General features: G+C 33.9%; 1 protein-coding gene across 2 annotated transcripts in view; it reads right to left on the bottom strand.

Moving 5' to 3' along the window:
• ATAD2B (ATPase family AAA domain containing 2B) overlaps nt 1–18,788 on the bottom strand; it is a 149,663-nt gene that overhangs the window by 72,009 nt on the left and 58,866 nt on the right. For both annotated transcript variants that reach the window (XM_037005564.2, XM_037005565.2), the window contains exons 14-16: nt 16,302–16,461; nt 10,786–10,876; nt 5,460–5,771 (exon numbers count right to left, since the gene is read on the bottom strand). In XM_037005564.2, the coding sequence (XP_036861459.1) occupies nt 5,460–5,771; nt 10,786–10,876; nt 16,302–16,461 (563 nt within the window). The remainder of the gene's footprint in view (nt 1–5,459; nt 5,772–10,785; nt 10,877–16,301; nt 16,462–18,788) is intronic.

Raw genomic sequence — 18,788 nt, 5'->3', positions numbered from 1 at the left:
ATACTTAGGAAGCTATCCATGAACCTTATGGTAATCACAACCTAAAGCCTTTAACAGACACACAAAAAATTTAAAAAGAGAAGTCTAATCACAACACTAAAGAAAACCATCAAACAAGAGAAGAATACAAGAGAGGAAGAAAGGAACAGAGACAAAATACAAAAACAAATTAACAAAAGGCACTAAGTGCATAGCTATCAATAAGTACCTTAAATATAAATGGACTGAAATACCCCAATCAAAAGACACAGGCTAGCAGAATGTATAAAGAAACAAGATGCATCTATACACAGCCTACAAAAGACTCATTTAAGACAAAGACTTAAATAGACTGAAAGTGGAGGGATGGAAAAAGATATTTCATGCAAATAACAGGGAGAAAAAACAGGAGTAGCAGTACTTAGACTTCAAAACAAAGAAAAATGACAAAAAATAAAGAAGGACATTACATAATGATAAAGGAATCTAACCAACAAGAGGATATAGCAATTGTAATTATCTATGTATCCAACATAGAAGCACCTAAATACATAAAACAAATACTAACAGAAGTAAAGGGAGAAAGAGCCCACAAAGCAATCATATTAGGAGACTTTAATATTAGGATGGACAGATCATCCAGACAGAAAATAAATAAGGTAACAGAGGTACTGTACAACACATTAGATTAGGTGGACTTAACAGATATTTACAGAACATTCCACCCAAAAGCAGCAGGATACACATTTTTCTCAAGTGCACATGGAATGGATCACACACTAGGCCACAAAAAGAGTCTCCATGAATTCAAAAAGATTGAAATTCTATCAAGCAGCTTCTCAGACCACAGTGGTATGAAACTAGAAATAAATTAAATAAAGAAAAAAAAACACAAATACATGGAGGCTAAAAAACATGCTTCTAAATAATCAATGGATCAATGAACAGATCAAAGTAGAAATCAAGCAATACATGGAGATGAATGAAAACAAAAATACAACAGTTCAAAATTTGTGGGATGCTGCAAAAGAGGTTCCAAGATGGAAGTGCACAGTAATACAGGCCTATCACAAGAAACAAGAACAACCCCAAATAAACTATCTAGATTCACAACTAAAGAAACTAGGAAAAGAACAAATGAAACCCAACGTTAGTGAAGGAGGGACATAATAAAGATCAGATCAGAAATAAGTAAAATAGAGACAAATAAAACAATAGAAAAAAATCAATAAAACCAGAGCTGGTTCTTTGTGGAGGGAAAAAAAAAACAAAACAGGACAGACCCCTAGCCAGACTAATCAAGAAAAAAGAGAGGACACAAATAAAATCAGAAATGAAAAGGGAATAGTTACAACTTACACCACAGAAATACAAGGAGTTTTTAGAGAATTCTAAGAAAATCTATATGCCAATAAATTGGGCAACCGAGAATAAATGAACAAATTCCTAGAAAGGTACAACCTTCCAAGACTGACCCAGGAAGAAGCCAAAAATGTGAACAGACCAATTACAAGTAACAAAACTAAATTGGTAATCAAAAAACTCCCAAGAAACTGAAGTCCAGGATTGGATGGCTTCACACTGAATTCTACAAAACATTTAAAGAGCTAATACCCCTCCTTAAAGTATTCCAAAAAGTAAAAGAGGAAGGAATACTTCTAAACTCATTCTATGAAGGTAGCATCACTCTAATACCAAAACCAGAAAAAGACACTATAAAAAAAAGAAAATTTTAGACCAATATCTCTGGTGTACATAGATGCAAAACTCGACAAAATATTAGCAAACCAAATTCAAAAACACATCAAAAAGATAATCCATCATGACAAAGTGGGATTAATTCCAGAGATGCAAGGATGATAACAATATTTGTAAATCAATCAATATCATACACCACATTAACAAAAAGAAGGATAAAAACAACATGATCATCTCAATATATGCTGAAAAAGCATTTGATAAAATTCAATATCCACTCATGATAAAAACTCTCAGCAAAATGGGTATGGAGGTAACATACTTCAACATAATAAAGGCCATATATGACAAACCCACAGCTAACATCATACTCAATGGTGAAAAGCTGAAAGCTTTTCCTGTAAAGTCAGGAACAAGACAAGAATGTCCACTCTCACCACTTTTATTCAACATAGTACTGAGTTCTTAGACATGGCACTCAGACAAGATAAAGAGATAAATGGCATCCAAATCAGTAAGAAAGAAGTAAAACTGTCACTATTTGCAGATGATGTGATACTACATACAGAAACCTTAAAGACTATACCAAAAAACTATTAGAACTAATAACTGGATTCAGCAAAGTGGCAGGATATAAAATACGCAGAAATCCATTGCATTCCTATATACTAACAATGAACTAGCAGAAAGAGAAATCAGGAGAACAACTCCATTTACAACTGCACCAAAATAAATAAAATACCTGGGAATACACCCAATCAAGGAGGCAAAAGACCTATACTCTGAAAACTGTAAGACACCCATGACGGAAATTAAAGATGACACAAATAAATGGAAATCTATACCATGCTCATGGATAGGAAGAATTAATATTGTCAAAATAGCTATCCTGTGCAAAGCAATTTACAGATTCAATGTAATCCCTATCAAAATACCAATCATATTTTTCAATGAACTAGAGAAAATAATCCTAAAATTCCTAGAGAACCACAATAGACCCCGAATAGCCAAAATAATCCTGAGAAAGAACAACAAAACTGGGGGATTATAGTCTCTGACTTCAAGTTCTACTACAAAGCTACAGTAATCAAAACAGTATGGTACTGGCACAAGAACAGACCCACAGATCAATGGAACAGAATAGAAAGCCCAGATAAAAATCCAGGCATATATGGGAAAAACCCATACATATTTTCCTGTATACATTATTTGGGAAAAGACAGCCTCTTCAATAACTGGTGTTTGGAAAACTGGAAAGCTACATGCAAGAGAATGAAACTGTATTACTGTCTAACTCCATACATAAAAGTAAACTTGAATGGATTAAAGATCTAAATGACAGACATGAACTATAAAACTCTTAGAAGAAAACACAGGCAAAAATCTCTTGAACATAAGCATGAGCAATTTTTTTCTGGATGTATCTCCTCAGGAAATAAAATAAGAAATGAGTAAGTGGGACTACAGCAAACTAAAAACTTTAGTACAGCAAAGGACTCTACCAGCAGAACAAAAAGGCAACCTACAGTTTGGGAGAATATATTCATAAATTATTTATCCAATAAGGGGTTAACATCAAAAATACATAAAGAACTCAGATGAATCACCACCAAAAAAAAAATGACCCAATTAAAAAAGATGTGGAGGACCTGAACATTTTTCAAAGAATACACATGGCCCAGAAGCACACGAAAAGATGCTCCACATTGCTATTCATCATGGAAATGCAGGTCAAAACCACAATGATATCACCTCACACCAGGCAGAATGGCCACTACCCAAGACAAGAAATAACAAGTTGTTGACAAAGATGTAGAGGAATGGGAACTCTCCTACACTGCTGGTAGGAACTTAAATCAGTGCAGCCACTATGGAAGCAGTATGGAGTTTCCCCAAAGAACTAAAAATAGAAATACCATACAACCAGTAACTGCATGTCTAGGTTTTTTAACCAAAGAAAACAAAATCCCTGATTCAAAAAGATATATGCACCACTATGTTTAATGATGCATTATTTATAATAGCCAAAATATGGAAGCAATCAAAGTGTCCATCAATAGATGAAGAGATAAAGAAGAGGTGGTACCTATACACAATGGAATATTATGCAGCCATAAAAAAGAAATCTTGCCATTGTGATAATATGGATAGATGTAGAGGGTATTATGCTGAGTGAATACATGAGGTGGAGAAGGACAAATAACATGTGATTTCACTTATTTGTGGAATCTAAAAACAAAACACAAAATAGCAGTTAACTCACAGGCACTTGAGAAGTGACTGGTAGTTATTATAGGGGAGGAATTGGGGTGAGGGGGATAAAAGAGCACAAAAATTCTCAGTCCTGACCAATTTAAGTTGGTCATGGGGATAGTAGAATACTGCATGGAGAATATGGCCAATTGTTCCATAACATCTTTCTATGTTGACAGACAGTAACTGTACTACTTGGGGTGAGGATTTAATAATGTGGCTAGCTGTTGAACTACTGTGTTGTACACTTGAAATGAAGAAAAGAATATATATTAACTATACTTCAATTTTAAAAAAAGGTAATGATGCTGTAAAAAAACTGTTAAATGGAAACAATCTCTCAGAAGGGAAGGTAAGACTTTCAACATTTCCTAAAGGTGTCTAAGTTTTTTAAAATTTTTTTAAATTTTGGGGAAAAGTCACATTCTCGGTTATAAAAACCAGAGATAAGAAATATACAATTCATGACACAATATCTGGCTCATACACAGAAAAATATTTGTTCTCCTCCCTATCTGACAAATAAGAAACCAAGCAATTCATGTGATATTTCATGAGAATCTAGACCTAAAATAAAGTTTCTGAAAAAACACATTTATAGTGACAGCAAAATGCATTGAATATTGGTGATTTTTACTACATATAGTATTCTTCATGTTAGCCTAATTCATTGAACAATTATCTATTTGGTGCAGACTGCGTGCCAAACAAGGTCATAGGAATTGGGGGATAAAGATAATTAAACACATTACTTAGTCTTCAAAGTTTGCAGGCCTAACTTTGATTAGCAATATGAACCTACAGTTTTCCTGTAAAGGAGTGAGTGACATTAAAGGTTGCTTTCTGTTTTTATCTCAGGTCCAAACTACAATCTTGAAGCTAGAATTCAAGACCTTCTACAAGCAGGTTTTAATTTACTCCTTTACTAGTAATTTACATTCATTAACATAGCACACTGCGGAGTGTGCCCTGTCAATAACAACAACTTCATCTGATGAGCTGAATCCAGAGGAGCATTACAGCAACACAGTTAAAGGCATGGTCTCTAGAGTCAGGCTCCCTGGGTTTGAAAGCAAGAACTTACTGAGTGACCCTATGTAAGTGAATACCTTCCTAAGTCTTCCAGAGTCTCCTCCTTTACAGAATAAGAGTACCTACTCCACAGAGTTGTTATCAGGATTAATAAATGATAATTTATGTAAGGGCTTTATAACAATAAAATGAAGCCATTATTATTACAGTCAACTTTACTAAAGATAGTACCACTCTTACATTAAGATAGTCAGAATGTTCCAAGAGCAAACAAACCAAACAAGCATTGATTTCTTCTTTTTATAAGCATTCAGTAGGCAACTACCATATGCTAGGCAATATGCCAAGCCTGGAATATTCAGTGGTGACTGGAATAGATACATTTCTATCTATATTAGGGGCCAATATAAAAGAAGTTAACACATTTAACCTTATAACAGAACTTTTTTATGCCTGTACTTGTTTCATTTTAACAATATGAAGAAGTAATTTAGTACCTTCTTTCTTGTCACTCTGGTTAATTTCAGCATGAGGAAACACTTTTTGCAAGACTGAAAGGATGCTGTTGAAGCTTCTTTCCAGCAGTGGCCTTATGATGGGTGACAGTGCATGTCCCGAAGACATGACAGCACGCTGGGAAGCAGGCACAATATTCTGCATTGCATGGTAAAAATCTTGGGCATTGAGCACTATTGAGGAAACATCTAGCTGCAGTTTATGACTGCTAGCATAGATCTGGGGGTAACGCCTCCGCAGGGCAATGAGGGCAGCTTCAGTGCACAGGGCTTTGATATCAGCTCCACAATAACCTAATGCACAAAAGGAAAAGGTAACAAAGGTAAGTTCATTCCTCTAAGTACCAACTATACAAATATACACATATACACATCTCTTAAGGGAATATCAATATTAAATCAATAATTATGTGCAATTTAATCAGCAAAATGAAACTGGCCATTTAAAATCACCTAATAAAATTGTTTCCTCATTAAGAAGACTAAAAATGTTTGAACATCTTAATTAACAAACACAGGAACTAATGATATTAAAACAAACAAGTAACGTGTTTTGTGCCAAAACCACACTGATTGTAATGTACAAACCTTCAGCAAAGGTTTTAAAATAATAGTTTCATCTTAATCCTGTATTGATATTCCCAATCATTAGCTTAGTCCTCATGACATTACACTTACCTATTAATTTTTCTAATATTACTACTACTTCCAAACGCATATAATACAGTGGTACAAAGTAGTACATAATCAGAAACTTCAAAAACAGAGCAATTCCATTACCCAATCTGAGGGCAACCCACAAGCAAATTAGTGTCTAATTACCCCAAAGATGACACATTAAAGTTGTGATCATCTCTTGATAGCTCTAAAGGCATCAAATGGAAAAATAATTCATTAATTCACATTGACTTCCTTTTATATATATGTATTTTAGCCAAAAATGACTGATAATCTAATTCTAAGGGCTGTATTCCAAGGGGTATTATCCATTACCCCCATTTAACTGATTATATAGTAAACAGACAAAGCCCCTAGTGCTTTTCAGTCATTTAATTCACTTAAGCAACAAATATATACAAAAACACATGAACTTTTAGGTCTTTACCACAAAAAGGAAGAAAACCTCAAACTAGCCACGTTGTTTTTTTCTATCGGCAATTAAACTTGCATTTGGCTGTATTTATCAGTTATGCCAGCAGGGGGAACCAACTGAACTTGCTAAAGAACACTAGTTCCTAATCTCTTCAAAAAGTGTTACCGGGTTTACTTATCTTTTATACCTCACAATGACCTTGTGGAGCTCTTAAATACCGAAATAAAAACGGTGATTAAACAGGAAAACTAGGAGCAGAGAAGAAATTGCCCCAGACTAATTGGCAGAAAAAGAACATTTAGGGATAAAACCATACAAATCAAACTGCAAGTGACACATACATCTACTGAACTATACCCCCATTATTACTAGAGCAAATGGTCCTGTTAATCAAGTCCTATCTATAACAACAACAAAAAAATCCTCTTTATTCTGCTCTTTTTTCCACTGTATTTGCCATACTTGCCATCTTATTATTTACTGATTAGGTTTATTGTCTATCTTCCCCAGTTAGAATGTAAGCTCTGTGACAGCAGGGGTATTTGTCTGTTTTGTTCACTAATGTATCTCAAATACCAAGAATAATGTTTGGTCTGGTATTCAGTAGATGCTCAATAAACACTTCTGAGTGAAAGAATGAATGAAAAAAGAGTAACTCTTCTTAGTTTTGGAAGGAGAAACTATCAGGTTACCATGTACTATACCATACAAAGTGGAAGAATTTTATCTACTGGGCTTTTCATTTTTTTTCTAAGACATCTAAATTATTTCATTATTAACACAGAAAAGTATTACATTCCTAAATAAATGTTTATTCAGAGTTAAGGAAGAACTTAAAATGACCTATAAAACTTTTATTCAGAAAACTACAAGCACATTAAACATTAACACTATCCCATGACAGCAATCTCTCAATTCTTCAGAATAACTAAATTTACCATTAGTCTCTCATTTTATTTCTCAATGAATAAACCTAAAAAGAAACTATCTTTTCCTGTGCTATACATTATATTACATCAACAAAATAACCGTAATATACCAGCTCAGTTACAGTTAATGAAATAATCCATTTCAGGGGAAGTAAAGAATAAACTTCCATCTTCGAACAATATAAACTACCACATTTCTTTTTCTTCTTTAAAAGTAAATGTAGAGTTGGTGAACATATTTTATGGTCCTATTTTTTAAGTGCAAAAGCCAAAGTTAAAAAAGGAAAAGGGCTCCGAAACATGCAAAATAGAAAAAAGCCTCTGGAAGGTATTGTATGTAGTATATGTTACCCATAACATCTTTGTTTGACATAACAGTATGTTAATATCATACATAATGAATATTATTCATTTTTATTAGTTTACTAAAGATAATTTGAAAGTTTGTCAACAATTGTATAAATCTCATTTAAAGAAGTAAATTTTCACATGGATTATCATAACCAACAGACTATAAAAGATACGATTTATCTTTACATTTGCTTGTCAATGGTCATTACTGGTTTATATCTGTGACTCTCAACCCTGACTGCGCATTTGAATGAACAATGAAAAGGAAACAAAAAGAGATTCCCAAAAAAACTTAGTGAATCAGAATCTCTGGTGGTTAAATATCATAATTATTTATTTTTAGAAAGCTTTACAAGTGATTCCAATATTAAAAAAATTGAGAACTACAGAACTAAATATACACTATGGTTTAGGCCTCTTGTCTTACCATAATTAACATCATATTTTTTCACTCTCAAAAGGATCCCAGTTTATAAAAATAGAATCTAGAAATAATGAAAAAATACACCTTTTGAAAGTTAAAAGTTGGTATTAAAGAAAATGTCTACATCCTTTTCATAAGAATTTCATAACCATACTAATTCTACCATTACAATTCTAATACTCTTATGAACACAAATATGTACATACCAAACAAAAAGCATTTTTGAAAACTGCTATTAAGATGTAATCTGTCTGAAAGAGTGAAAATACAAGCTATTCAGAGGCCACAGACTAGAAAAAGGTACAATAAAATTTTATGAAGGTACTTTTTAAGTAAAACATCCAACATACCAAAGGCCCACAAATAGATGCCTCACTGATACACTTCCATTGTTTGGGCCCTCTTAGTGAAAATAGGGAAATATGATTAGGTTTGAACTCCTCATTAATCTTAAGCTCCTCTCATTTGTGCACATATTCTATATAACAAAATTATTTGAAGACTAATTAAAAATCACATCTATTATGCATGCTAACACCAAGCACTCAGGAATTTATTTCAAGGTAAAAGTTACCAAATCCATAACCTCTAATAAGAAGTCAGCTATCTTTACAAATTGTTCATCAAGACTTGCATACTTTTTTATTAGGCATAAATTCACTAAACTGAACCCATATATGTTAAAAACATGTTTGGGACACAAAGTGATATGCTCATAATGAATTTAAAATTTATTACTATTTCATTCCTGTTTGAAGACAGTATTTAATTTTCTTTAATGTGAACTGATTTCTTAAATGAAATAAATGTCATAATCAAAAACAGAAGTAATTACAATGGGTTTTTATGTCACTCTCCAGGAAGAAAATGGCATATATATAAGCAGATTCTGAACCATCACCACCACCACCACCCCCAAAAAAGGCAAGAAAAGTTTTTCAGTCCTATAAGAAATTATGTCTTAAATTTTTTTTAACTTAATAAACTAAAAGCTAAAATAAGTCACTTGAAAAAATTAGAAGTAGTGGCCTGCAGAAATGAAAAAGGAAACTAAGATTCTAATATTTAGGATGAAGAATTAAGAGTGTATAATGTTCAGATGGTAGATAGGGTAATAAAAAAGTAATTTTAAAATACCTATCTTTCAGGGAATTTCCAAAATTATTTGAAGATTTCTACTTATTTCAGTTAAGGATCATTCTGTGACAAATTCACAGAAGAATCTACAAAGATTGCCCAGTCTGATTTGTACTCTAATACAAAAAGTCACAGGAAATAAAATGGATCAAATTTTAAAAAGGGAAAAGACTGGATTTTGTACCAAATACCACCCTCTCCCATAAAGCAGCACAAGGCTTTGCATAGGTCGAGCCAATGTACATGAAATGGGTTTGGCGCATGCTCTCTTTATACCAGGCAAAGTTTAAACTGGAGAAGTGCTGGAGAGATTTACGTTTTCTCCTCACCAGAAGATGTCGAGGTCTTTGTGGTTCAAAAGCTGAGGGATGCTGCTTCGGAGATGGAGGTCCCTGTGGATGAAGAGGATAATTCGGATGTAGCTAACTGAATGGACTCATGTTCTATTTAAGTTTTAATTATTTGATGGTGGAGCCCAATGATTTTTTTAACTAAGTTGTTCTTTTGGTTTTGGTAACTTTAAAGTTTTCCCAAGTAGACTGCTGACTGTTAGTGGACTTATTTTGGGCATTTCTTCATAATGCTTAAAAACCTCATGGAGAGATTTTTTTGTAATTTATACTTTTGAAAGAATGAGAGGAAAATGGATAAAAGACAGAGAAAGAATGAAGGAAAAATACCTGAGTGTATATTCAGTGCTTAATACTTTATTAATTTCTATTTCAGACCTAACTAAAGCCAAAACCCTGAATTCCAAAACCCTTGAATTCCACCTCCTTTATATGATCATGTATGTTCATAAAATACTCTCACATCCTTTAAGGACAGTAGTGGTTTGTTCATCTCAGGGCAGATCTTCCACTCTGTGAATATTTTAACATTAAACTGGAAAGTTTTATATTTTTGGAAATACTAGCAGATTACACTTAAGTATTTTCTTTGAAGACTCCTCTCACTCAACTTCTTTCTAGACCACAGGCATGAAGGTGAGCCCATTATGTAGCTGCAAAGTAAAAGAGTATAATCCTGACTTTGACATAGACCTTTATCTTTTTAGTTTAAGCTTACTTTCCTTAAACTTTCTGAGAGGAGACAATTCCTAAAAGGAGACACTGCAGTAATATGGAATCCAGCACTCAATGAAAGGCATATTATTAATGAGCTTTGTTAATCAAACACCTAATGGCAGCTAAAATTCTAATTTAGAAGTGTTCAAACTTCAAGTAAAATTGTAAAACAATTCTTATATTTAAAGGCAGAGCCATCTGTTGCACAAAGACATAACTATATTCATTCACATTCCAAACATAAAGGGAAAAGGAAGCTGAACAGAACAAACAATGACAATCAAAGAACTCAAATAGTAGCACTCACCAACACATTTTTCAGCCAATTCACCTAAAAAACCATCTGACAGTTTTGGATTCCAGTCCCTGGTATGGATCTGCAAAATGTGTTTCCTTGCCTAAAAAGAAAAGCACAGATAAATAAAATCTCGCCAAGAAAGAAAAGTACAAATAAAATATCATCAACCCTCAAATGTATTAGCTAGAACAAATTTATGAACTGTACCCCAGAAAAACAATTGTTTATCTTAAAAAAAAAAAAACCTTAAACACCTTGGCATCCACCATCAGCTCTGACTCCCATAAATAACCCTGTGAGATATGCAGTTTGTTTCACCAGTGATGAAGGAACTTGACTAGTGGCACACATGACTAAGTGATTGATATAGGACTGGAGTTCACAACTAAATTTTACTTCTCCACCACATCATTTTAACATTTGAAAACACGTAAACAGGAAACATTATTAGGTTCTAATACTTTTAACTTTGAAACAAACCTTACATTTAGATTTCACATAACTTTTGGTTCTATCATATGCATAAGGAATTATGACTGACAATTAAGTAAACAAGTAATTTAAAACTTGAAAAGAATTTTAAGTTGAAAAAGTTTTCAATTAAGTTAAGAAACATAATGCATATTATTATATTATAAATTACTTGCTACTTTGGAATTAAGTATTCAGTAAGGTAATTTCAGTGTAAGTATTAACTGAATTCATTGAAAAAAATCAAAGGTTTAAACAATTTTACCTTGTTTTTCCTTTTCAAAATAGCATTCTCAGGGGTGCAAGTTGTAGCACTCCAAAATCTCATGACTATAGACTATCTATGGTTAAAAGAACATATGGGATGTGAACAGATCCCAGAAACGGGCTGCTTTAATTTGTCTGATGGTTCAAGTACAGTTGGACAATATCCATCATATCATAGATAAATTTTCACAAATGCCTAGGGTGCCTAAATGGTTTTCTTGGCTTCACTGGAGATGGATGGTAATTATAGATTTGCTTTGTTTATGTCACCGTATTCCTATTATGTTAATATGTGTGTGCAAATTAGATAGTAGTTTAAAACCTATACATACTTAAGGTACTCTACAAGAAGATATGTCAAAAGAAATAATCAATCCTCCCATGTTTCCTTCATATGCTACATCTATAGCTTTTCTTCTTCCTTCCTAATTACAACCCTTAAATAGAATTCGTGCCTCATATCGAATTTACCGAGTATCATAATTCCTCCAGGTGGTAAAGATACCTCGAGACAAGTGCTGGGCATAGAAGCCACAGGGCATAAATCTGCAAAGAAGTAAAAAGCTAACCTTTGCAAACAATATGGCTTCTCTCTCACTTACCAACTTTACATTTCCCTGTATGGCCTTGGAAGATGACTGGTTAGCCAGAGACGGGTAAGATTCCTCAAGGGAGGAACAACCTAAGACAGGCACAGTCGCAGGGGGGCCATCAGGTGAGAATTTGGGGATCAACAGAGGTGAGGCTCAGAACCTCACCCCCCCTGCTTTGAGAGAAATCTTCTGCATCCGTGGATGTCTTGCTGCCCTTGTCTAGCCTGGATTAATACTTAGTCCATAGGCACACACCTGATCATCTGATCATCTACATTTGCCTTCTTACAGCACTAAACTATGTTTTCTACCTTTATCTTGCATCTACCTACCACTTCAGCATTTTATTAAAAATAAAAATAATAATAATAATAGGAGAAATGTGGGATCAACATATAAATCAAGTACAAAAATCAAACGAATATTCATATTTGACCTGATTGTTTATAGGTCATAATGCATGATCAAAACTGAAAGTTTCTGTGATGAATGCCCTTGTACTGTTCACCATGTAAGAATTTATTCACTATGTAAGAATTCGTTCACCATGTAAGAACTTGTTCGTTATGCTTCAGAAGATTGGAGACTGATGAGAATTAGGCTTGAGATGGATTAATGATTGTACATTGAGCGTTGACCCCCCATACTGAATTTTATTGTTGTTAACAACCATTTGATCAATAAATGAGAGATGCCCTCTCAAAAAAAAAAATAGCATTCTCTACATTAAGCTGCTATATAGAACAATCAAAATTTAAACATATTGGTTCCAAATTAAACTGAATTTTTCTCCCTCAGTAAAAAAGAAACACTGAAGTATAAGAATCCATACATAATCATATGATACTACCACCATGAAGTCACATCAGCATTTTTTTTTCACATTTGCCTTCTTTCAGTGGAAAAAAACAACACTTTCTAAAACTTGAATACACTTGTTCTCTCAACACTGCTATCTGAGTCTCTTCAGACTATGAAAAAGCAAGTTATAACCAAGATAATGCTACTGGTTTAACAAGAAATTTGGGATCCAGCATCACAACAAAAAGAACAACTTAAAAGTCATCAATATAAATCTTGCTCACAAGGTTGACAAAATCTGGAATTAATAACTATTGCTTCAATTCCAAATTCTAAATTAGACAAAAGTTATGTAAGGTCAAAAGTTACTGTCAGGTCTCTAAGACCTTCAAGTGCCTTGCTCTTTATAAAATCAATCAGAGTTGCCTTTCTTTATAATTAAAAACAGGAAATAGAATGAAGAAATTATTTAAATCAAGGAATGTTTTATTATGCACTTCACATGGCATACAGAATAGTAAGTCATATGACTTCCTTTACGTAGCTTCTATTAAATCAAAGGCAAATTCAAGCCCTTTATTTTTCACATAACACTTATAGCAATAATCATTGTGTTAATGACAATAAAAAGGAAAAAGAAATAAAAGAAATTAAGAAGCATTACTGCATAAAGAGGATATGTGCTATTTTATGTTAATAAAGAGTTAACAAAATTATACTAAGCATGAAACTAAGATTTTTTTCTTTTTTTTAATTTTTACTTGGTCAAACAGCAAGAGTCATGATCTTCTACTGCCCAAACTACAAGACTAATATGAGACACTGACTGGTATTATTTTAAATTAAAGACCAAAAGAGATCCTTATGACTGCCCTTAATCCTTCCTGAAGCCATTCATTAGGCCTATCTCCTAGCAGACTAGTTCACAGTTTCTCTGTCTTCATACTCACCTTGTTTAGACCTTGCATCCTAATTCGGCTGAGAAAACTAAAGCAATAAGAACAAAATTTCCAAAGACACCCCACACCAAATCTGTCCACCTGTCAGCATAGGTACACTATACTGTCTCATCCCTATTATCACAGAAGAACCACCCAATTCTGAACTAAAGTCATTCTTACTACTCATTCTAAATCCTACCCCCTCTCTAAGGACACACACAGATTTCTCCTTTCTCAACTTCAACACCAAACTGTCCCTCCCTACTGGATATTTCTCCCATCTTAAAAATAACAAAATACCTTGTACTTCCAATTACCTTAACTTATGCTTCAATTCTTTGCTTCCTTTGCAGCAAAACTTTGAAAAACTTACTTTCATTCACTGTCTCCAATTCCTCCCCATCTTAATGCAAGATTAATCATATTCCAGTCAAATATTTTTGCACCCACAACTATTTGAAATTGCTCCCATCAGGGTTCACTGATCATCTACATAATGCTAAATTCAATGGCATATTTTCTGTTGTCATCTGATTTAATTTAGCAACATCTGACACAGTAAATCACATCATTCTCATTGATATACTTGCTTCATTTGGCTTCCAGAATCCCACTCTCCTAATTTGCCTCTTACCTTACCAACTGCTCCTTAAAGTAGAGAGGACTTGATAATCTCATCTAGCGTTATGACCTTGAATATTATCCAAGGGAAAAAGGTGAACAGCCAGTCCAGGCCTTTCTCACAGACCCAGGCCAAAGAAAAACGACCTTAAGTTTCACTCTCCTTGAAACATACAAAGTTAAAATTGCTCTGGAAAACTATATCGGAGATTATGCTGTACAATATAGTAAGCCACTAGCCACATAATGCTGTTTTAAGTTTTCAAATTTAATAACATTTAAAATTTAGTTCCTTAGTCACAATAGCAACATTTTAAGTGCTCAATGGACAATGCAAACACAACATTTCCATCACTACAGAAAATCCAATCGAATAGTGCTGTACTAGACTTCATTTATTGTTAAATCTATGCTATGTGTGGACTGTACCTGAATTGTGAGAAGTATGATTGGCATAAGGACCCTAAGTACATGACTAAGGTAATATAGAAAACAATATAGAAATCAAGGTACCGGCTTTTCTGTGCTGAAATAAACACTGGCTGTGTCTCCTAGAACTAAGCTCATTCCCTATGTACTGGTTTTAGCCTAAAAGATGTGCTTGGACTGTTTTAAGATGTCCCAAAGTAACTGATGCTTCCTCAGGCTGCAGTAGACTACACCCACTTCAGCCTTAACTCCTACAACTAAGCACAATTCTGTGCCTTGGTAGAGTCCTGAAAGTTGAACTTGGATAATGAAAATGATGCTGTATGTGCTGTTGCGTATACTGACAAAACTAAGTAAACTCGATACCAATCTGAAGCCTGTAAATTAGGCAGTCAATTTAAAACTCAGACAACTACTAGTGGTGGCTGTGCAGACTGAGGTCAAATTAAGGTATGAACTGCTCTACACAGCAGAGCCATTGCCTTAATTTGTTTATAGAAATAATTACTTACCTGCTTAGTGACATAATTACTAAGCCTTCCACATCTATATATGTAAACCAGGCATTTTACATACAGATGTAAAATCAAAGCCATATAACAACAACATGTGTGTATATATATCATGTATTCACATTATATCATCTTCTCTGCTTTCTTTAGGTTATATTTGCATGGGCACATGTTATAAATGTTCTAATTAGTATTATTTGATATGTTAAATTACATGGGAAACATTGTCAAATGTATTATCTTCTCTGTGTGTGTCTCTCCCTCTCAAACTTTAAGTTTCCAGTAAAAAGACAGTCAATGATTAAATTGATCAGACTAAAAGAAATTTCAAATAGAATTAAGAAAAATAAATTTTGTATGTTAAAAAACATTTTACATACTCAATGACTATATACTGCCCAGTTTTAATTATGTGTTCTTTTAAGAAATACACTATAATGAGTAACATTTGCTGTTTTTAATTAAATATGATGTAGTAGTCATTTCTATGAAAACTTGCATATTGGGCTGATACTCATAAACTCACCAATACTCTAAAGATGTTATTTTTATGGAAACAAAGCTACTTTGGCTAACTAGAGACATAAAGCCTGCCATACAAGATTAATTACTACAATCTGGGTAACTAAAAAGTAAGCACTTACAGTAACCTAATCAGGGTTTTTTTCCTTGCTTCCTAAAAATCATAAACTTTCTGATAATTCTTAATAGTCTTTACTAAATTATTCAATAACTACAATTTTTTTAAAGATTTAACTAAGATATCCCATAAGCACAAAATTTTTTAAATGAAAATTCATAAAATACCATTCTCAAAGTACATACAGATATGCACATGCCTCCTAATCTAATCACAAGTAAGTCAATATATCAAAAACAGAAACGCTTACTTTTTGATCAGGCAGGTTGAAAAGGAATTCTCTGTCAAAACGACCAGGTCTCCTGAGTGCAGGATCTATAGAGTCAAGTCTATTTGTAGCACCAATAACAACAATTTCACCCCTATTGTCTAATCCATCCATAAGAGCAAGGAGGGTTGAAACTATAGAGCTGTAACAAAATTTTCAGACAGAATTTTAAATTTTGAAAAAGAGAAAAAATTCTAAACACAACTGCTTATACATTTATCAGTCTTAAATGCTAATAAAACTATAGCATGATTCCATCTTAATGCAAGATAAAGCAAGAAATGTACAGAAATCATTTTTAAAAGTACTCAACAATACAATAGGTATCTAAAACAGCAACAACAAAAATGAGAAAATGGACTTCAGCAAAATTAAACTTTTATCTGTTTTCATGGGCTCTATCAAAAAGGTGAAAATGCAACCTTGAGAATACAAGAAAATATTTGCAAATTATATATTTGACATGGACCTAGGGTCCAAAACACAATTAATTCATCAATATAAAGAACAATTACAAATTAACAATAAAAAGAAAAGTAACTGCATTTAAAACAGTCAAAAGCCTTGGACATTTTCCATACAAGATATATGAAGAGCTCATTAGTCATTAGGGATATTCAAATTAAAACCAAAGGAGGTGTCACTGTTAACACACTAGTATGGTTATAATCAAAAAGACAGATAATTACAAGTGCTGATGAGGATGTGGAGAAATTGGAAAATTCATACACTGCTTGGTGGAAATGTGACCCAGCAATGTTTCCATCCAAAAAGCTCATAGGAGTTTTATTCATAATAGCCAAAAACTGAGAGCAACTCAAACATTCATCAACTGAAGAATGGATAAATAAAATGTGGTATATCCATACAATGGAATATTTTTTGTCAATAAAAATAAATGAAGTACTGTTATATGCTACAATGTGGATGAACTTGAAAACACTGTACTAATTAAAAGAAGCCGGCCACAGAAATCTACATACTGTATGATTCCATTTATATAAAAATCCAGGAAAGGTAAATCTAAAGCAACACAAACACATTAGTGGTTCTTAGGGCTTAAGGGGATGAGGAGGAGGTTGACAAGTGATGGCTAAAGTGATGCATGGAGAGCTTTCTGACAATGAAAATGTTACATAATCCATTGTGATGATGGTTACACAACTCTTAAAATATACTGAAAGATACTGAATCATGCAGTTTAAACCAGGGACCTGTATGATATGTTAACAATATCTCAATAAAGCTTTTCAAAAAAAGAAAAGGAAATAGTCTGTTTCAACAGACAGCAGTCTGTGGGGGATGGGGAGGAATAGTTTAGAGTTTCTATACAGTTACATTTGCATTATTATATACTTGCAGACAATTCTTTTAGAATACTTACCATTTTAACTAAGTTCAATTTGAAATACTTCTGAGCATATTTTAGAGTAGTTTTTTAAACTATGGCAACATTTCTGAATAAAAATATTTCATGTCTAATTATAACATAAACTGTAGTTCTAGTAACAATGGTCTTTCTAGTATTTTTCAACTGTTTTCACATCTTTGCCTTTAATCTTACTACTAACACATGCCTGAAATAACTTCTCCAATATGTTCAACATATGTGAGGAAATCCCTTAACTTTCCAGTCTGGGACTGCAGAAAAGAGAAGGTAGAAACCATTAACACTAAAGAATGGGGGGATCACACAAGGACAAGAACCAGTGAAGACATCGCCAAACTCTATCTACCCACATCTCTGAATAATCCCTAACAACACAGGTAAAAAAGCACTCAAGGAGTCCAGCTAAAGACAAAAGACATGAAAGGAGACAAAAGCTGCCAGCCAGGAAAGCATATGCATTTCAAACCTAAAATAGAAAATTGTTAGCTAAGACAAAGGAAATACTATTTATAAAAGAAAAAAAATAGAATCCAGAGCCTCCACAAACTAACATTAATGGTGTCCAGGATGGTCATCAGGGAAATACAAATCAAAACCACAATGAGGTATCACCTCACACCAGTTAGGATGGCCACTACTGTGAAAGGGGCAAGGATTGCACAGAGCTTACTGCTCAGGAGAAAGGACAGGGAGACAAAATTGCCTGGATGCACTCTGCGAAGCAGGTTGGGAACTTTCACTATCTTCAGGTGCTCCAGCTCCCTGGCTGGCTACACAGCTGAAAGGACCCCCTACATGATACGCAGCCTGCTGCGCCTTTCTCCCAGGCAGCCCCACCTGGCTTGCAAACCGGCAAACCCTACCCTGCCAATAGGACAGACAGAGGGAAGCTCTGTCTACAGCAACTACAAACGCAAAGCTTAGAGGATTATATCTGTGTGCTCAGCCCACTGGTTCAGGCAGTAGAGACAGGCATAGCAGCTGGGAAGCAGAAAACAGATCTTGCCTCCCCCCAGGCACCAACAGTGCTCCCCTGCGACCCCCAACACTGCTTCAAAGCCTGAGCAGCTCCAGAGAGT

The sequence above is a fragment of the Manis javanica genome, chromosome 1 (assembly GCF_040802235.1).
Source record: "Manis javanica isolate MJ-LG chromosome 1, MJ_LKY, whole genome shotgun sequence".
In the NCBI taxonomy this organism is placed as follows: domain Eukaryota; kingdom Metazoa; phylum Chordata; class Mammalia; order Pholidota; family Manidae; genus Manis; species Manis javanica.
This window is presented reverse-complemented; position numbering and strand designations above follow the sequence as displayed.